At 40.6% G+C, this 21224-nt stretch overlaps 2 protein-coding genes across 9 annotated transcripts in view; both read right to left on the bottom strand.

Moving 5' to 3' along the window:
- The window catches only part of LOC107314382 (golgin subfamily B member 1-like), a 42301-nt gene extending 29716 nt beyond the window's left edge, over positions 1-12585 (bottom strand). For 5 of the 7 annotated variants that reach the window (XM_015863542.2, XM_015863539.2, XM_015863537.2 and 2 more), the window contains exons 1-13: positions 12282-12584; positions 9187-9244; positions 7924-8067; positions 7377-7523; positions 6201-6323; positions 5447-5614; positions 4920-5105; positions 4279-4401; positions 3963-4076; positions 1923-2244; positions 1479-1588; positions 1127-1244; positions 453-544 (exon numbers count right to left, since the gene is read on the bottom strand). In XM_015863542.2, coding sequence (XP_015719028.1) covers positions 453-544; positions 1127-1244; positions 1479-1588; positions 1923-2244; positions 3963-4076; positions 4279-4401; positions 4920-5105; positions 5447-5614; positions 6201-6323; positions 7377-7523; positions 7924-8067; positions 9187-9231 — 1692 coding nt within the window. In that variant the 5' untranslated portion in view covers positions 9232-9244; positions 12282-12584. Of the gene's footprint in view, positions 1-452; positions 545-1126; positions 1245-1478; positions 1589-1922; positions 2245-3962; positions 4077-4278; positions 4402-4919; positions 5106-5446; positions 5615-6200; positions 6324-7376; positions 7524-7923; positions 8068-9186; positions 9245-12281 lie in introns of all 7 variants that reach the window. The other 2 variants (XM_015863536.2, XM_015863541.2) reach the window with 2 other exon arrangements.
- Positions 12586-14518: 1933 nt separating this feature from the next.
- Positions 14519-19312, bottom strand: CD59 (CD59 molecule (CD59 blood group)). 2 transcript variants are annotated; one of them, XM_015863591.2, is made up of 4 exons: positions 19197-19312; positions 17753-17825; positions 17006-17107; positions 14519-15999 (listed from the first exon to the last, which is right to left on the bottom strand). In XM_015863591.2, exons 2-4 carry the CDS (start codon positions 17814-17816, stop codon positions 15806-15808), a joined length of 360 nt encoding a protein of 119 aa, XP_015719077.1. In that variant the 5' UTR covers positions 17817-17825; positions 19197-19312; the 3' UTR covers positions 14519-15805. The 2 variants fall into 2 exon arrangements, with proteins under 2 accessions (XP_015719077.1, XP_015719078.1); XM_015863592.2 differs by lacking the exon at positions 19197-19312 and adding an exon at positions 18778-18891.
- Positions 19313-21224: the final 1912 nt, after the last annotated feature.

Here is a 21224-nt window from a genome sequence, read left to right as displayed (position 1 = left end):
AAGTATTTTCAAATTGGCTGCTGGCTTGTAGAAAATCACTTAGCACTAAGAGTAATATACACTTTTAATCTATCTAGAAATCTTTGCGGATAATTTTCTGCATCTTCTCCCTTTGCCATCTATACCAGGACATTTATTAATATTTCATCTGTTATTTTCTTCCAGTCTTATTCAGATCATACACAAAGTAATAAGAAGTCACACTTCAATAATTTGTGTTAAATGTAACAAAATAAACCTTAGCAGTTTAGGAAAATATAATTTAAGGTATGTGAAAACGTAAGTAGAAATCCATAATTAATTAATTCAAATCCTGTCAGCTTGTTACTTAACAGCTACTGACATCTCAACTTCACATATTACTCATCTTCAGAACCAAGATTCAATGAGCATACTTTACAACGTGCTGTTTGAGCCAATCAGTAATTCATAAAATGGATTTTAAAGTTAACCTGTGAAGCTGCTCTTTTTGTAACTTGGTCAAGATCAGCTTGCAACTTCCTTTGCTGCTCTTCATAGATTTCTAGCTTAGTCAGCAATTCTTCTACAAAAAAAAAAAAAAGTTAAAATCATGAATTAGGTGTGTTACGATGCAAAACCATAGGAAGATCATTAAAAGCAAAGAAAAAAGATTCAAAATGGAAACACAGATAATTAATTTCAATTAGAAGCCCCGTGCTGGGCTGTGTTGTCCACTTACCCATAAGACTGTCTTCTTCTTTATTAAATACTGACGAGTGCTTTAAATTTAATCTGCCAACATTTTTATGTACACGCTGTTAGATTTTTCCAAATATGCTCGTTCTCATTTTTCATCCTAAGAAGAAACCTCTCTTCCACTTCACTAAATTAGTTGATACACATTCTGTCAAATACAAGGCCTGAATTATAAAGCCCAGGAAGGTTTACTTAAGGAACAACCAACTTGCAACTCTGAGTTAAGTAGTGTATGCTGTTGCTCAAAGCAGCATGAAGTTACTTCCAAATCTGTTTTAAAAAAGATATGCATTGGAAATTTAAAACAAGTCAAAAGGTCATTTAACCTTCCTTGCCTCTTTACTTTGTACCATCTGCAATAGAGAAGTAAAAAAAAACATATTTTCATTAGCTTTTTTCTTTGTTTTACCGTTCTGAGTTCTGACTTCATGTAATGATTGCAGTTTTAATTCCAGTTCTTCCTTTTCAGCTTCTAATTCTGACACACGATTGTTCAAGGCAGACAGATCATTATTCTTCGATGAAAACTAAAATAAAAAGCAACTGTAAGCTTTACAAATGCATCAAAATTTGTACCTTTTTTTGTTGCAATTATGATGTGGGACACCAGTAACCAAAAATCATAAGACCAAGACAGCCTGTATCAACTATTATTTTGAATAAATTGTTTCAATATTCGATTTACCCCGCATTTTACTTCTTTCAGTCAAGTAAAGTAATTTCAAAAACAAGTTTGTAACGTTAAAAAATTCTGTACGTACATTTTTCAGCTCATCTTCCAACTGTTTGATTCTTGATTTAGACCAAGCCTTCATTTTTAGAAACTTAGCTTCAGATTTGCTGGCCTCCTCCACTTTCAATTTCAATTGTACTAAAAAGCAAGGCATAAAAATTACTTTACAGCCTGGAACAATTATCAGTAAGGGATCTATGTTTAATTTCTTTAATAACTGAAAGTAACACTTAAACGAGACAACTGCATTTAGAGAAGAAAAATGTTAAGAAATGTAGTGAGCAATTTACAGCTTATGTGATATCTTTACCTTCCCATAATAACAGTGCTTCTGCACACATACTTTTTATAGTGATAACTTTTCCACTGGATTATATGGAGTTCTATTTGAAAAACAAATGAAAATGGCACACAGTATGTAAGGGTACAGTGCAAAGTAACTTCATGCGCAACAACTTTTTAAATAGAATACCTTCTAATTCTTCCATCTTCTCTTTGGATGTAGACTCCATATCTGCAACATCTTTTGAGTTAGTCTGCCTGCTACCAGTTAATTCTGCCACTTGTTTCTTAAGCTGAAACAGAGCCTGATCTTTCTCTTGCAGCTCAGTTTCATGTTTCTCTTGAATTTCATGCAGTTCAGCATCGTATTTCTCCCTGACCTTTGTCATTTCAAGCATGTGTTTCTCCATCATGTCTTTTATCTGTGCTCTCAGTACATGTCTCTCGGCATCCAGCTTGGACTGGAGGTTTTCTTTTTCAGACTGAAGGCGTTTCATGCTTTCATTAATCTCCTGTTAAAAAAAAAATATATATATATATATATATATATTATATTATATATATATATTTTTTTTTTTTTTTTTTAAATATGAAATATTTTCAGTACCACAATGAAACATTACATCTGCATTCTTACACATTCCATCATGTTATAAACAGAAAAGGGTGCTACTGTTGGCCAACTGGCTCTAATACAACTCTAGTACAACTGGCTCTAGTACAAAAAACTCAGCTTCAATTCCAAAGGCCTACATGGGAACTTCAAAAAACAGCATTGCTATTTTTGGGTACAAACTGCATACAACATCTCCTCACAGGCAACAGTGGAATAAAAATGAACGTTTTGATGTATGGTGTACAGGAAAACTGCGAGACCCAAAAGTGATATCAAGGATTGAGAATGCTCACCACAACACCATTCAGATATTGTTACTTACATTAGTGAGAATTAAAACTAGCAAACTACAATCTAGTTGTTTTTTACATCATCCTGTTGCAAATTAGTTCTTTGTTGGTGCTTATTCTTCTTTCGATGCCTTCACATTAGTTATAATACAAGAGCTAAAAAAGATTACAGATCACCCTAACAGAGCATTACAGCAGTTCATCAGATTAGAACTGTTGTACAAAAGCCAGCATTCATAATCCATAAACTGTCCATGTAAAATAGTCATGCTGTCCTGTGAAGGACAGCAGAGACAATATTTTCAAAATGCGATTATCCTGCTTATGTAAAGGAAGACTTCCTGTTATTTTAATACTAAGACCAAGGTTTCACCAAAGTTAAAGTGGCTCTAAGTTCACGTTGCCACAGTGCACCCTTCACACTATCCTCAAGTTGTGCATTTCTGTCCCTCAATGCACTAGCACTGGGTACCATTTCCATAGAGCATCTTCCTCCAAAGTGCATTTAACACCAGAAAAACAAGAAACAGAAATAAAAGCCTGCACAAGGCACAATGCATAACAAATGTGAAGGATAAATAAAGCACCGATTCAGCTAAGATAACAGCCTGTGGATCACTCATTTTTGCAGTGGATCTTGACTACCTCATCAGGACAGGATGCCTACCTGGTTACATAGCTTAAATTATTTCTAATAGATTGAGAGTCTGACAACCCTCTTGGCAAGTGGAAAATATTTTAGAAATACCATGGCTAAATTGCTGACCCCTGCACTTCTCAGACAAGTGGTTTCAGCAAAGAGCTTCAAAAGCCTGGGGGACTGCAACGTCCTTTTCCTACACTGCTGAACTGAAGTAGCAACACTCAAAAAGCTATAATCAGGTGCATAAACACAAAGAACGTTGATTAGCTGTGGGTTCTGCAATCAGAAGAAATACTTCAAAAGAAAGGGCACACTACTAGCAAAACATTCTCTTCAAGGGAAAAAAGGAAAGCTTCAGTTTTGAAGTTCTCTCTAAAACTCTAACTAGAGAAACTGAAGTTTTTTGACAGCAAAAAGTCTTTCATATATTATAAGTTCCCGGATTGAATCAAAGCTATGGGTGACAACTAACAATTTTGCATTTAGTGAGATTTATTTCTCCTTAAAATTCATTTTCTAACTGAAATTAATATCTTGTATGCGATCATGATTACATTATCAGCATGTGTTTAAACCTCCCAGAGCACCGCCAAAGTATTTAATGTAGAATCATCTTTATATACAATCAATAGTTTTCTGTATTTTTTTGTAATTGACTAGTGTGCATACGATATTGCTTACTTTCAACTCCTGGTCTTTGGCATCCAGTTCTTTTTGCAGCACATCTATCACTTGTGTTCTTCCCAGCATGACTTCTTCCTTTTCGTGGAGCTTCTGCTTCAAGGCCTTTAAAAGCTAGCACAAAAAAATCAAGCTGTCAATATAGAGGTTAATACTTTCAGAAGACAAGGGAAAGTCTTATCTTTAGTTTTCCAACCAGACACCCAAACAGTGTCATAGAGGACTTTGTGATTCTGTGATACTGGTTATTAATTACATTATTCCAAACTCCCACAGCTAAGTCAAAGCAATTTACCAAGTGTCCAAAGCAACGCACCTGTTCTAAGTCAGCGCTCGCATCAGACTTAGCAGCTAATTTAAAGAGCTCCTGCTCATGCTTTTTTCCCTGTGCTTCCAGCTCTTTTTCCTTTTCATGAATTATATTTTGAAGCACACGTACCTGAAAACACATACAGAGTACATATGAAACCTGTTCAGAAAAGTACATTAGAAGAACACTGAAGTAACTAAAGTGCAGCTAAGGGAACTGGGACTGTTCAAGTCTGGAAAAGAGGATGCTCATTGTATTCAGAATGGTTAAATAAATCAGAAGAACAACTAGACACTTGCATGTATACGCTTTTGCACCTTCAGGAACAGTGCCACAAGGAAAAGGGTTTGGAGGTTCTTCTACTAGAATGCTCCGCAATTCATTTCACTCATTTACATCCCAGTTCCTCCACTCACAGACATCACCCACATCATTAAAATCCTTCCTTGCACAATACTTCTGCCTCCAGTAGTCACCTGTACAAACCACCCACTTAGTCTCATTGTTTTTATTTCATGTGATGATTATTTAGACCTTAACTCAAGAATCACTGAAATTAAGAACGGCTTTTCTCAGATATTCAGATAGCACCTCTGAAGCCACTTCTTCCACCAACAAATGTAAATATTTTTACAGTGCTTACTTACATTTTCTATATACTTAGCTTCCATCTTTTGGAAACGTTCTCTTTCATTGCTCTGAACGTTTTTAAGACTCTCAATCTCTTCCTGGAACAAGCTGCATTTTTCTTCACTGTCTCCAACCTTCTTGTTAAGTTGCTGAACAAGAATCTGCATGCTTTGTAGTGATGATTCCTTAATGGATAGTTCGTTCTTTAGAATGCAAACCATAAGATGATAAGAAGAATGGCTCCATAATAAAGAAAAAGCAATCTCCAGGAACCCACCTCCTAGCCCTTCCTCTAATATTAAGCAACATTAAGCTAGAAATTTGGGTTTGGTATAAATTTGTATGAAGTTTGTCAGCAGATTCCAAAGTCAGTATTAGTGATAATGACTAAAGTAAATAAATATTAGATCTAACAAAATAAATGAGATATTCACCGAAGAAATTGTAGTCACATAATTAACTACAGATTATTTATGCTTCAATAAAGGATTGATCATATAACACCAGGGTTTGTTGAGTTCGTTGAAATTGCTATGAAATATACCTTCAGCTCTTCATTGGGCAAGAGTACTTCATTGGTAACACCACCTGATCCACATGCTATCTGTAAATCGATGATATAGGCATCTCTTTCAGCTAACTTCTTTTCTTTCTCTGCCAGCATGGCATCCATTTCAGTCCCCCGGTAGCGCTGAGCCTCCAATTCAGCATCCTGAAAATGAAAATACAACACTGCATGTAATCTATACTTCTACCATCTGCAGCACAGAAGATCAGTTTGTATTACATCCTTACAGCATGTTTTAAGTTACTGAAAAAAATGCCACCACATTTATAACTGAGTTCAATTTTAGCCATAACATTCAATTACTAAGCCTGAAATTCTGCAGCACACACATTCCTGCCACTTTCTACAGTCAACAACAATATGCACAAAACACATAATATGAAATTATTCCTTGCTTGCATTTCTTCCTCTTATGAATTGCTTTTTGCCACTGAAGCAAAACACCATCTTTACTCAAAATAAAAGGTTTAAAGACGATATTAACCCACACAGGTCACACAGTTTTTCTTTTTCCACTTACTATCAAAATACCAAAGAAGTATTTTTGGGAATTCATTAACTGAAGACATAATGAAACAACTATAACAGTATTTCCTCAAGCAGGTTATAAAATATATCCTTCTCTTTCTTCTCAAACAAAAACTTTCTCAGAACATCTGTTTAGCCATTAAATATAACCCTGCACCACAAATGTGAAAAAACACATGCTAAGCATCACTTAAAATACCACCTTTTTTTGTAACTCTTCATTTTTTTGTGTGATCTGGGATTCCAGCTCTTCAATTCTCTTTCTCAGCACCAATATTTTCCCACGATTTGCTGCAGCATTTTCCTGGTCACCATCTCTTGATGCCTGCAAAAAAGAGGGGTCTTTAATACTTTAATAGGTTGTGACTGACATCGGGGAACCTGTTCCAACAATAATGGTGAAATAAAGTAATATTTACTCGTGGTTGGTATTTCCATTCCCTTATATACAAATCCAAGAAGCTAAACAAAGGCAGCATGGCATTTTTATTAAGCATGTCGAAATCATCATATTTAAATTGTTAATGATAATTATGAATGCAAAGCGAACTGAAACATGCAGAAAGGGTATTTATTTCCTCTGGTCATTGTAAATCACATAACCTGGCAAGCGTAATCAATATAACATAGAGGAAAGAAAGGACTATTGGAGGGGATGGGGAAAAAGCTGTCAATTGAAACCCACCAAAGCACACTATTTCCAATCAGAACGGAGAAGGCACGATGACTGGATTATAGAAATTACTTCCAACTACAAAAGAAATCAAACCCGATTGCTAAGAACATGTCTTGCTAGGAAAATAAATCAGATCTCCTAAGAATTAGTCAAATCTCAAAGTCTCACTAAAGTTATCACAGAAGTTAAAACAGACATTAAAACATGCTTTTTTTGAAGGAAAAACAAATCTACTCATATGAAAACACTACACTAAACAAACTGTAAAATATCTGTTACTGGTAAAATACTGGTCACCTAAAATGAGAGATTACTATATTTAATCCAAACTTTGCTTCCAAGGCCATTTTTAGATTTCCACAGTTGTTCTGGTTATTAAAATTACAAGGTGGGTTTTTTGGTTTCGCTTCTCCTCAGAAACATACAAACCTGACTCACATGTGAAGAGCTGAAGATGCTAATAAAACAAAGACCAACACAGTTTTTTAGTTTTTCACTTCACCAAAACAATTTGAAAGCAATGCACAATTTTCTCAATTCCTATAGCAAAATAAATTAGATAGAAATATACACACTGGCAGACAACAACTACAAAATTTATCTGGATCATAATCTGATCAAAGCAGCTCAACATCGGAACTTCAGTTCCATATTCAAGTCTAGCATATTAACCTGTCCACTCTCAAGCTTAAAGGCACTTACCTTTTTTGGTTCTGCTTTTTCCTCTGAGCCTCCTGATGCTGATAACTGCTTCTTAAGTTCTTCCAGTTGTGAGGTTAACGATGCAACCTTGGCTTTGTTTTGCAGCTTCACTTTGGAAAGTTTGGCATCAGCAGATTCCTTCTCCTCCTACAAACATCAGAGTCATGAACAACTTAAATCAGTTCCATGAACAACTGCGTCCTTCAGGTGTCCCATTAAAAACAAACAAACAGACAAAAATCTAAAAACAAAACCAAGAAATCAAAATCCAAAACAAAGTTTTGGAAGAGACCAAAGAGACTGCTACCTATGTAATAACCAAACTCAGTTAAAACTTCTGGAATGATATGTTGGCAAAAAGCTCTAACATCTAGGCATCAGTAATAGCTAATGCCAACACTAGCTGTAACAGCTAACCAATGCATCCTAAAGTTCCTCCAGTTGCTGTAGCTGTCTGTTAAGCTTTTATACACAAAATCAGTTTACGATAAACAGGACTGAAGTGTTTTTTGAAACATTCTTTTTGACAGGAATACATACACAGTACCTTTAACTGATGATCTTTATTTCGAAGCTCAGCATCCTTCTCTCGAACAAGCTCCTTGAGCTGTATTACCAGCTGCTCAGTACTTGCCAGCTGTTCACTCAAATCCGTCAGCGACATGTTTCTTGCATCTTGAGAGCCCTCAGCCTGCAGACATTAGAACAAATAAAATGGTGCAGACAATGCTCCTTGTGCAAAATAAATCATTTGTTTTGGTGTAGGGTTTTGGTTTTTTTTTTGGAGTGGGCATTGAATGGCAGGAGGGTGTGTTTGTTTTTAAAAACACATACAGCAAATCTTTTTAGAACACAACATTAAAACATGCATACACTATATGTGCACATACCAGACTGGTCATAGCTAGTTTGACAGATATAGTAACAGAAGGGGTTATATAAAGCCATGTTAAAAAGATCTCGCAACATAGCTGTAATGACCTGATTTCTTCTGCATAGGAACACTCTTCACTGTACTACAGTTCAGTCACACCATTCCACCACTCTGTTTGAACCCAATCAATCCTATATTTTATGTCTTCAGAAATTCCTTGCAGTTTCTTCCTTTTCCACATCCTTATAGATTCTCTGGCACAGCAACATTCCCTTCTGTCCCTGATCTAAGATCTGTGTGGAATCGTAAAAAGAAACCTGGAAGATTTCAAGCGGATCTAACCAGCTCTACTCAAGGCTTTTAAGAAAGCTTTATTTTTTAAGGAAGCAGAGATAAAAAACAGGTATCCCTCAGCTTTCCCTCAATAAGACTTTTCCCAAAATAAGCTTTAACATAATTAGAGCAATAGTTCATTTAAAAGATTTTTTTTCTTTCTTTAAGGGGAGTAACAACACTGACTTTGAATGGCTAAACAAACCATGAAAATAATTAATAGCTATACCAAATGTTGAGCAACTGAGTTTTCTTAACTACTGGAATTTCACCATGACATCCAGTAGTATTGTTACTGGCCCTAGATGTAGCAAAATATTTTACTGAACACACTATGTACAAATAACACAGTTGGGATAAAGCCCATAAAATTCCTCTGAATGTTCTCTTAAAGCAATGTGAGCATAATGAAGAAGAGCAGAGCAGCTGTGTTATGATTAAGTATCAAGCAGAATGGAAGCAAAAACCCAATTTGACTTACAGAGTCCTAAAAGTGAATGATGCTAAAAGCAACAAAGCAACTTCTGCATGAAAGAGCAGATACGTGTTATTAGCATAACCTCAATTACAGAAATTACTACTGAAAAGTAATTAATTACTTACTACTGCTTTGGAAGGAGAATCATCTGTGCTACCCCATTTCCACATAGTTTCAAGATGGCTACAAAAAACAGAAATGAAATAACACAACAGTGAATCCCAATGAGTCTCAGTTAACTCTAATCAACCTGTCCTCCTCTCTGCATATTTCAAAGTAAAACATTTGAATCTAACTTGTTTGTTCAATGGTGACAGCACTTTTAATCTCCATCACACTGCTAGTTGCTAAGGAATAAGTGTATTATGTATAAAATATGCATACTATGCCTTTTGGCTCCTACTTTCTAAAATGTCAACACTAGAAAAATAAATAAATCAAAAGCCTTTAAAATGTAAATACTGTAAAGTAGTATTTCAGCATAGTTGCTATTCCCACATGTAAATAAAAGATTGAAGCTCTGCTAATATTTAACCAGACCTTAAACACTGCCTGCCACTGCAGAATGACAGGGTTCATATCAACATGTGGTTCTATAGAACCACACACATACAATCTTCAAAGAACACCATCCTGCATTACGTGCCATGCGACCACCTGCATCTGAGAAATAAAGTCAGTGCTGCAACCCTTGAAGTCGCTCATCAGTCTATTAAATACCAGCAGCCAACACTGCAGGAGCAGCACGTATTCCTTGCTCCTTTGCTCTGCAGGAAGCACCAGGGATTTCTAGATGGTAACAAAGTATCAGACACATGCAACTGTAGTCTATGGCTGCGGAAAGCCATAGACTCATAGGGCTCTAAGGTGGCAAAATCCTGAAGATCAAATGGACAGAAGGCAGCTCAGGGGTTAAGAACAATCCTGAGTAATAGCGATAGGCCTGGCTGAGAAAAAAATGGGCAGTCTTCAAAATATCCCATGCTGTAAACACCAGACTGTGGCTTGGAGATGTATATTACAGGCAGACTAATGTATGTTGTTCCATCACTGCATAATAATACTCCAAAGAGCAGCACAAAGCAAGGAGCCAAGCCCTACCTGTTCCATAATCTTCACTCTCCACTAGCAACACCCATGTGTACAGCATACTTCTCAAATATGCACTCACAGATCAGTCAGCACTACTGAATGTGGAACCCAGTTTATTATAAACATGAGCACATAGCTTACCTTAAAAAGCATGCAGAATTATAGTAGAGACTGCTTTTAAATATGTTTATCTTCTAAAAGCTAAAACCAGCAATCACAGACTGCAATCTATGGCCTATGTTATCTACAAGGTCAAAATGGATTATGCTAAGAATCTTTCCTAACATTAAAACCACCAAAGTAGCTATGGGCTTGGGGATGGAAATTATACAACTTAGAAGTAAAAACCCCATCTATGACTCCTCCAGAGCCCTAACATCAAATCTGCCCTCATTAAAAAGCTCATTTCCACATAGATAAAAGGGTTACTGAGGTACAGAGAAGTGGAAAAAGACTCAGTGGATGCAATATGGTCATTTTACTTACAAATATTTCCAGCTTTGACTGATGCAATTGCCTTCAGCCACTTCATGTGCCAGCATTCCTACCTGAATGCCTTAACTGCTACTTTCCCAACCATTTTTATTTATAGGAGGGTTACTAAATATTGACAATTTTTCCACACTAAGCTTGGAAACAAAAATTCCCCACCCAGCATGAAGCCAAACAACAGTGATTTCTGCTTTTCTTACGCTGACAACAAACTGAAGCACCAAAGCTGCAACTGGAATGCTCAGCATAATCCTCTCTCTTTCCAGTATTATGTAAAAAGAATTTAATCAAGTTTTCTATCCCAATTGTCCTTCCAGCACCAGCCTATTTCCTGGACATAGCACTATCAGTCATCAACCACAAAAGAAGCTGAGAACCCAAATTTTCTGTGGCTACACCTTTGTGGCTCTGTTTGCCTTTCCTCTGCAAGATCCACCTGCTCACCCTCACTTTCAATGTTTCACACCACTCTATCAATACTGTACTTCATCCTGCTCTACATCTTGTATTTCCTACCATGGTGATCATCACCCTTTGCCATGCACTGCACACTCACTGTTTCCTTCACTGAGGAACAACAGGCAGCATACTCAAACCTTGTGCAAATTCCAAGAGATACAACTAAGGTTTCCTCAATTGCAGTGAAGTGAGTTTCTTCTTATGCTCAAAGGACATCTGAGGTTTCAGCTCTTATCACAATAGGACTTTATCAAAGAGAAAAGCTCCTCTAGCAGCTTTGGCTCCGTACTCGTCCATTCTATTAGTCCTGATCTAGCTGCAGTCAAATCCAGCTAAAAAAAAATCTACCCATGCATTCACTTGGGAGAATTCCAGCCTGCTCCCTCCCCTAAGCCAGCTATGTCAGGGCCCAGCACAAGGGGCAATGAAGAGCACAAAGCTGTGGGCAGGGCACCTTTCAGCAGCTGCAGCAAATCCGTGTGAGGTCACAGAACCACCACACTCACTTTCCCCGCGGCTGTTCAAAGCCATTCTGATATAAAGATGGCTTCGTGCATGCTCACTGAGCTCTCAATAAGGCATTACAGGAGGTATTCTCCTCCTCCTTTGCAGAAGCATAGCAGCAAACAGAAGCAGAACTCTTCATACTACCAGGGAAGGTAATGCTGCTCCCTTTCTCTTCTCTGGCAAATCTATAGTAGAAAGATTACCAACTGTGTTTTATTACTTCTAATACAACTCTTCGGACGCTTGCGCTTTGAAGACTGAAAGAAAAGCATCTTCATATACTTATTCCCCCATTGCACCCGCATAGTTTTGCTTCTACCCAAAAGTCATTTAACAACACATCTACACAGTTATTGCACGTGTTGATTACAAACAGCTCCTCGAGAACACAGATCACGTTCCCCCTGTTAAGCCGTACCCCCCCTGGCTCCTACACTTCCTGCAGTGCCACCAGCAGGCTGAGGCCCCATCATGCGCTGAGCCAAGGCACAGCACAGCCCTAACGTCCAGCCCCGCGACCGCCCCAGCTCGGCCCGGACAGCGCCTCCGGTGCCGGAGGAGGTTCGGGAAGACGGGGCCCAGTCCCCGCAGTTCCCCACATTCAATCCTGCCAGGCACCGAACCCCTCGGGCCGCATTCTCCCACCGCCAAGCCGTGCAGCCCCACTCACCTGCGGGTGCCGGTGGGCGGGCGAGCCGCACCGGGCCCCGCACGACGTTACCTCCGCCTGCGGCTCGGTACGGCCCCGCAGCGCCCGGTACGGCAGCAAGTCACGCCCCAGCGCTACGTCGGTGCTGCAGCGCCGTCTGTCGGAGCGGAGGAACCTCGGCCTTGAGGGAGGGTGACAGCCGATGAGCGAAGTCCGACTGCATCCAAATGTGGGAGCACCGGGACACTGCGGCTCCGCTGTAACGACGGCAGAGCTGCAAGTGTTCTCGGAGATGAAGTGAAACAGTTCTTCCTGTGCGACCATTGTCATAGTGTTGCCATTAGTGTTGTCATTAGTTTTCCCAATGTGACCTTCTTTCCAGTTGGCAGCAGGTGCCCTGTGACCAAATGCTGGTTATTAGAAGACTGCCTGGTCTTTTCCTCCAGCTGCTGCAAGGCCAGGAGCTCCCACAGACACTTCCCACTGAAATTCCCAGCCACAGGCTTCCCAGCACAGCATGCATGAATGCTCTCAGGAATAAAGGCTTCTTTGGGAAGTGTATGCACAGGAACAACAGCACTGTGTTACACCCTCACAACACAGCCGGGCAAGAAAAACAGGGGCTGGAATGTACCATATTGAAAACTAAACTCCTGACCACTTCAACAGAACCAGCATTGGATAATACCTAGAGATTTTCATGTGCAGGAAGGAAGCTTCAAATATAATGGTCCAAAACAGATTCAGGTAGTGGTCCACCTGTGTTCAGGTAGTTTTCTCACAGAACAGATTCATCTGCACTGTGTTTGTAATTCAGAAATTCTAGCAGCTCATGACTGACCTTATAAATCAAGAAACCTCTGTGGCTCTAAGGCAAAACTGAGAGCAGCCAAAATAGAACATACATGGAAAAAGATGTAGCCATAGAATGTATAGCTGTACATGCTTCTGAGCACAGACAGCCCTGTAATCTCTTCAGGCTCAGAATTACAGTCTTCCACTCTCAAATATAGTAATGTGCATACAAGTGCTGCCTGGGGAATGCTGTGTTTTGGAGCCTGTTACTTCGTTTCCCCTTGTATCACCACTTCTTAAGGGACTCTTGAAAGTTAGTTTCAGAAACTGGTTCAGAAAACTTATCTACATCTCTGCTCCAAATATTTTGTAACCATTCCACTTCAGTGAAAGAGGCCAAAACTTTCTTAAACTTCCATTTTTATTTACAGTGTGATAATCAACACAGCATATAAACTCACAAGGACTGTATCATCCACAAGTCGTTCTTGCCTCTTAACCCAATCAGTCGATCACACAATATACTTACCACCTAACTATCTTCATAGTGAGGAATAACACATATAACCAGCCACCATAACACAGAAAATCTCTATGATTATGGAATTACCTCTTCTTGTTAACTCTTTTAAATATTAATCCTTTTTTTGTTTTTTTCCCCCCCTTTTTAAACTTCCCCTCTCCTACTGTATTGGCAGTAACTATACCAGTATTAACAAGAATGGTAATTACAAGGAAAATGATGGAAATACAGAAGGTAATAAGGAAAAGGGAACTCACCAGAGCTGAGGCGATCCTCCCTGGCAAGCGATCTCCAAGAGATGCTGCCTCAGTGAGGGTCAGCCCTTAAATGAGGTCTCAGAGGAGGTGGAGTTGAACTCCACCCCTCCAGGGAGCACAGCTACATAACTTTCACCTGTGCTCCCACAGCTGACCCCACACTTGCCTCAGCTGATTAATCAGTGGTTCACACTGTGATCTCCCATACACCTACAAATTCTCCATGTTCTTCCTAAAACATCTCAGCTCTCTCACCTTTTATTATTTTTCCCATAGGAATACTGTACCTCTACCCAAATATGAGTATATATATATTATATGCTTTGGCACTGACAACTCTTCTTTCCCAAATGATGGGAAATTATTATTTTCAACAGGACAACTCCTAAGAGATTCATGGACAGTGTATTATGCTGCTTCCCCCCAGTGTCATACCAGTACTACTTCACTTAGAGAAAGACTGCTAACCCTCTTTGTTTCCCATTAAGACAACTCCCTAAACCTATAATCACTCTGCCAAAACTCACTTGCTATATATAACAGCCATCTCCAGGTCAGAAGCCAGAGAAGCCCAGCTCACACTTAAAGAGTCTCCAGATGGAAGGCATAGATGTATCTTGCTTGGAAATGAGAATTATATTCAGCTGTAAGTAGCGTGATCTTAAATAACCACACTTCCCACATTTTTCTTTTTTTACATTTTTATTTATCAAAGACAGCATAGCTTTCATATTTTGAGTGACCAGAGAGGTCCCAGGATGCTTTCATAGCTAAGGTAAGCTTAGCTAACAGGTTCATTGCAGAATACATGATGGTTTGGAGTAACACAGTGCAGTCCCTTGCCTTTGTTATGACTGAGTGAGCCGGTGTCAATGACACCGTGGACAGCATGAGCCAGGGCCCTCAGAAAGAGAATATACTGTTGGCTATGGACCATTACTCTTGCAGGAATGTGCTAAGAGTTCCAAACTTGTCAAAGGAAAATTTGGCATCATACTTAACTGCGAGGCTCCCTAAGATCAAAGGTCTGTCCCCACCACTGAGTCAGAACAATGTGCAGTGTTCGAGCTCTAGAAGTCGTACACATACAAACCAAGCGTTATTCTTCATGCTGTTTAGATGCACGTGTATTTTGACTGGCATTTACACAGTTGCATAAAGGTCAAAATATAAAGTTCTGCAAACTTTTGTTTAATATTCTTATTGAAGCCTAAAGGATTAAGTTTAACTGCTCATGTGTTTCAACCAAAACAAAAGCTGATGACATTGGAAAGTAAACTAGATGTGCCATTTTAATTCCTTAGCATTTTATAAACAATTTTTGGTATACCAAGAAATATTTAGTGCAAAGCACATGCTTAGCTTAAATCCTAGACTCAGAGAAAAAAAAATATAAGCAAAACTAAACTGTAAAATAAAAGCTCAGAAAAGAAGCTGGCTTATGTAATCTGCATGCCCACAGAAATATAAAAAGAGGAGGAGGATTTTTCCTCACTAAAAGCATTATTTTGGTTTTGTCTTAAGAAACCTTGATGTTTTCTTCCAAAATAATGGTACCGACTGTTACAATTTGGGTTTGTTTAAAGGAAAAAAAAAAATAATGTTACAGTGATAGGAACAAAGCGTCTGCATCACCTAAAAACAAATACATCAGCATTCATCATGAATACTGCAGCAAGTTTATACTTATGATCAATGCTTCCTACATTGAGGGTAAACCCACTGCTTGGTGTACAAAAAGGTAGCATCCAACAGAACCAAAATCTCAAATGAAATCAATTAAAATCCATGGGATGGTTAAGAAATTACAGTTTTCCATCACAAACTTCCATATCACCCTCAGAGGTTTGCCCAGGCCTTGTTTCAGCTCACAGCTGGGAACTGAAAGTACAAGAAGTACAACTAAGAGAAGAGTTAATAATGATTTTGTATAATTTCAGTTTGGAAATACAGCATAGAGACAAGGATTGCTACAGAAGCATCCATAACATGGCCATTACAGAGGCAATACTGAAAGCTGCCTTGTTAACCCCGGTAACCGTGCCCTCATTGCACAAATCTTGTTGGCAGCAAAAGTATTCAAAATTATCCAACTGGTAGTATACAGCAATATCATTCATATTGCACTGAGACAACTTCCAGCAGGAGGACGTTCTCAATTTACCTGCAAAAAAAAAAATTAAAAAGATTAAGAAAACATTGAAAGCAATGTCATTTTGATACAGATTCGAGATCGAAGATTAGATTAGATCAAAGTCTCCTTCCTCCATGACATGAGCTTTAGCAACAATCATCCTAGAAAGACGGCAGCCCTAAAATCAGCACAACAGTCTTTTAGGGCAGAAGGATCCAGCTGGGAAACCAGGAGATAGTTTCACTTTTCTCGTTGCTTCATTTCCAAGGGACGTGCACTAAGACATGAGCTGCCAGAGCTGACTTAGTGCAGCACTCAGCCAGCAGGTTCACCTAACACAGTCTGTGCTCTTATTCCTGCCAGAAAGCCTGTTCTGTGAGACTGTGGACATCCTCATGCAAGATGCCAAGTGCCCAGTAGGGGAGCTCCAACTAGAAAGTGATTAGCTTCAGAATCTCTTTATTTAAAACAACAACAAGCAATTAAAAGGCTGTGCTGAGTAACCCACAACCCAAAGGAAGTCTGCCTTTCAAATAGAATATGAACTCCAAAACTGTGGATGAATAAATACTTTGTTACAGAGCTAGAGTGATCCTTAGCTGAGGTATTTATCTAGCACCACATTAACCCCATTTTTACATCAGAAATATAAACTTTACAGTGATCACAACAAATGTCCAATTCAGAAAAGTTTTCTCCCCTCTATGCCTTCGCTTTCATGGGCTCATCCACTTGGATTCCTCAGAGGCAACAAGCTAAAACATAACGTGTGCCAGCCACACACTCAGTACATAATGAGACATCTGTATACATGTTAATACATGTATACTTCAAATATCCAAATCATAGCAACCTGTATCAGTTGCTTGGAAGTCAAAATACACTGACTGACTACAAGCATGACCTTCAAGCTTATATTTGCAACCTTCTTTTGCAGAAGGCTAAGAAATTCAAGTTATGTCCAGCTCAGAAGTGCGCAGACAATGAAAACAGATACAGCAATGTTTACCTTAGGTATGTAAGTCAGTGTACCTACCAAATCTCATTTGCAAGCAAGTGTCTTCATTTGATAAGCAAGTGCTGTTGGTCTTGCACAATGAAGGGCTGTTCTCACAGTGATAGCACCTCAGGGCATAGCCTAAGAAAACAGAGTTTTGCCTTACTGAACAAGCAACATTGAATAGAAAGATGAAGTAACAGTGGCTGCATTTGACTGCCACAAAGCACATTTCTGGTTGTTAACCTAAACTCAAGCTGAAATGCACAAGCTTTTGTCATTGCACACGCTGAGACTGGCAATTTTGCAAGTAAGATTTTGAAGTATGTGCTTTACATATTTCATTTTAAAAAGCACTCATCTTTATATCCCCTGCATAATTATTTTTTGCTTCTTCTATTTAAAAATTAGATTTTCCAACATGACAGATGGGAGATATTTTTTACCAGAATTGTATTCTGTTCTTTTATCACTTGTTCTTTTCATTCTACCTCATATCTCCCTTGTGCTATACTCCTAAATTCTAAATTATACAACAGGAATTCAATATTCCACCAACAAAACAGCATATTAAGCAGCAGCATGTTCTGCACACAGCTCTCTGCTCTGACCAAGGACAATCAGCCACAGAAATGAAGCTCTGCCTATAAAGTTACCCTCATTCCCTGCAGCAACATTAAATAATGCAGGCCTTTCTTGTTATTTCTCCCTCTCAGACATTGTTTCCATGATTCCTCCACACACTGTCATAACATTCCATCAGCAAAGAGCCTCCATTATACTCACCAGAACTAGAGAAAGCGAGCAGAACAATGCAGGCGGTTAGCAGGACACAATTCATCTTGATCATGCTTCTTCCCTGTTTGGGGGGGCACAAATGGATTTAAAATACGCATTGTATTTAAAATACATACAGAATTGCCAAAACACATAGTGAGGAATCAAGGTTTCAGACAGGAACCAAAGTCATTGGCCATCAGAAAATCACTGAAAGAGACAAAAAGTGACTTTCACCTTGATGGAGAAGGTTTCTTGCTGGGCTCTGGGCCCGGAGCCCCACTGGCTGCAGTATTGCTGCTCACACTGCCCAGTACCAGCTGTCACCTTCTGCAAGATGGGCCCTGTGGTCCTGCATGTCTCCTCTTTTACAGTAATTCAATAATAACCCCATAGCCACCCCATGCTCCTTCCTTCCCTCTCTCAGGGCTGTTTGAGATCTGTCTGCAACACAGGGCTGCTTGCACCAAGCAGATCTGGGTACAGAGAGACACTCTTGTGGCAGAAGGACCTGGTATTTTGTTTAGCTTCAAAGCCCAAGTGGGATTTGACAATCCCAAAGCACTGCAGGAATTCAGATAACAAGTTTTGCCATAAGACTGCAACGGGGCACTGACATCACAGCTCTTGACTGCACTTGTTCTGCTTGGAGCTACTTCTGCACGCAGTTAAGAGGCCTTAGTCACGGGGCAGTAGAATCTTTCCCTCCCAGCAGAACTTCAAAAGGTGGTTTTGTATTAAAACAATACAGAAATCCTCATCAGTCATAAGCCAAATAAATAAACAGCCCTTTCCGCCCTCGGATGCAGGATGTGATGTTTCCCAAGATAAACCACTTGGTGCGACGCCTCCCGAGACCCCGCACCCGTGGCGCTGCGGGCTGTGCCAAGAGCCATCTTGGAGCGACCCTCAGCCCCGCGACACGGCAGGGCAAGGCGCAGCTTTGCAGCTCGGCAGAAGCGAGTCACGGCAAGAATAGCGAAGGTCAGCGTAGCCAGCATAACGGCTTTGGCGGCAGTAACGCTGCAACGTACCTGACTTTTGTGATTTACATAGAAATTGGATTCCTAAATTGTCCAAGTCGCAGTTTTCACCGGGGCATCCCACCGTCCCCCGTGACACAGCTGTCCACAGTAGCCCTCTCCGCATCCCATCGCACCGCCCGTCTCCGGGGCGTTGCAGCACAGCCGGGCGGTAGCTGCAGCTCTGCCCTACGGCGCAGCCTATCTCCATACATACACACACAGCGCACTGCGGTACTGCCGCGGACCCATCCCACAAACCCCGTCCTCCCCGTTCTTATGGAGGTCGGCTGCCCCTCACCGCCCCCAGCCCGGCAGCTCGCCCCCCTCCCGCACCCAGCAGCCCTCCAGCACCCTGCCGCAGCGCTGCGATGAGCCGAGAGAGGGGCACTGAACATCCCCGGGCGGCCCGCACGCACTTCGCCCCTTACCGGCTCCGCAAGGCACCTCCGTTCGGTCCCGCACCGTCTGCAGGCGGTCGGCAGCGCAGGGCTGAGCGGATCCGTCGCTGCCCGCCCCGAGGGCGGAGCTGCGGGCACTGCCCGGTGGGGCTGCGGCACGGCTCACGCACAGCTGGTGCTGCACTGCTTTAAAGAGCTGACCTCCGTGCCAGCCATACTTATCTACGAGCAAAAGTCCGTAGGACGCTTGTGCACGCAGTTACAAACTATCAGAATGCAAGACGCTAAGACGATACTTAAACAAACAATCCAAAAAGACCCAACCACTAATTCATTATTTCACTTGTGAAACGTTGTGGTGAGGAAACTGGCACCGTGGAACTTGAGTCACAGCTGAGAACGGGCCAGTTTTCCCTTCTTGAAGTCCACGGCGTCCTATAAAACAGAATTTCCACTGTGGTCCGAATTTTCCACCCTTGCACATTCCTTGCACAGATGACGAACGTTTCTTTCACCAACGATCAGAATAAACCCTGCAGTGGCACAACTTAAGCAGCAACCCCTGGGTGTGTTGCTGCTGAACGGCACCTGCCTTGTTTTCCCCTTGCACGATGCAGTCAGAGCCAAGGCAGAAGGCTCCCTCCATTTAATCATGTCAGTACAGGTCCAAAAAAATCCCAGTGAAATCCTGCAGCAACAATAAGCTGGCACTGAAAGCCTCTTCAACGTATAAGGTCTGCTTCAGTTACACATTTGCACTAGGTGTGTCTTTAAATACATACTGGGTTCATAGGCATGCAGCGAGGCCCTGTGGACAAGAGCCCCAGTTAGGAGAGCGTCAGACTTTCAGGATCTGGTCAGAAAGAACTGAAAGAGCTTCAGGCTGAATCTAAATAAAAGATGGCCACCAAAGAGACGGGCAGTGCAGCATATTCAGTGTTCAGCTTGTAATGAGCAGTTGGCAAGTGGAAGCCCTGTAACATTTTCCAACGCTTCTACCCAAAGTGCTGCATCACCCAGAGCGCTGTTGAAATGCCATCTTCCTCAGTGGGATCCCAACAATCGCTTCTCTCTTTCCCAGTGAAGATTTCTGCACGCACACATGACTAATGCCTTGTTTTTTTCCACAGTTTCAGCTGCTTCACTTTCTGTACCAACTTGGCAGATGTTTCAGTTTTGGGTAGGATATGTGAGACTGACACACGCCCTGTTTGGACTGTGCATGACCAAGAGCTCCAACAACACGGCTTCTGGTAACTCCAGGCAATACATTGCTGTGTTGAAACAGCTGCCTGAAGCCATCTTATAGAACCACCTAGAAATGCAGCTAGTACAATAACAGCAACCAGCTGTTCTCCCCACCTCAGTAGGTTTGTACTTCATACCTGCTGTTACAGGAGCCTGGAGATCGCCAGCAGCAATCAGATCATGGGTTGCAAGTGCTTAGAAGCTGACAGGACTGTGTTGTCCCCTATCCTGCCTTACACAACAGTATGCAAAAGTTACACTTCCCTTGTAACAATCAAAAGGAAAAGGAACCCTCCCACAAAATCGTTGTGGGAAGTGTTTCTACAGAACATAATGACCTTGGTTGCTAGAACCTGCAGATCCTGTTCCTGACTACGGTGTGGCCCTGACCTCACAGTTAAACAGTTAACAGTTGCTAAAACACACAACAGACAGATTGCAGCAGAATAAGCTCTAGTTCTGCTAAATACTGGTTTCCCAACCTTTATTCACCGATCCTTTTAACTGATGATGAACCTTCTGTTAAGAAACAGCATTAAGCCATGACCATTTCCAACACATTCTCTTCTAACAGTTAATACTGAAGGGGTTTCCAAGTGAAAACACGTCTAACCTATTCTAGTGATTCACACTGCTGTTCAGACTTCAATGAGAAGCAACTGTTTTCTTTCGTTTTATTCCTCTGCATGTTTCACCTGAAGAACTGTTGCAGGGGTCCCATTCAGTATTCATTAGTCTGCCACTGTGGAAGATGTACCCAAATGCTGCGTGGCACAAGAGCAAGATGAGCTCATTGAGAACCCAGCGACT

The sequence above is a fragment of the Coturnix japonica genome, chromosome 5 (genome assembly GCF_001577835.2).
Source record: "Coturnix japonica isolate 7356 chromosome 5, Coturnix japonica 2.1, whole genome shotgun sequence".
Taxonomy (NCBI): Eukaryota; Metazoa; Chordata; class Aves; order Galliformes; family Phasianidae; genus Coturnix; species Coturnix japonica.
This window is presented reverse-complemented; position numbering and strand designations above follow the sequence as displayed.

Coding starts and splice junctions, on each gene's coding strand:
- CD59 (XM_015863591.2), bottom strand. CDS start 17,816: ATGATCAAGATGAATTGTGTCCTGCTAACCGCCTGCATTGTTCTGCTC. Junction 17,108..17,752: donor GCTCGCTTTCTCTAGTTCTG/GTGAGTATAATG, acceptor CTGTTTTCTTAG/GCTATGCCCTGAGGTGCTAT. Junction 16,000..17,005: donor TTGCTTGCAAATGAGATTTG/GTAGGTACACTG, acceptor TTTTTTTTGCAG/GTAAATTGAGAACGTCCTCC.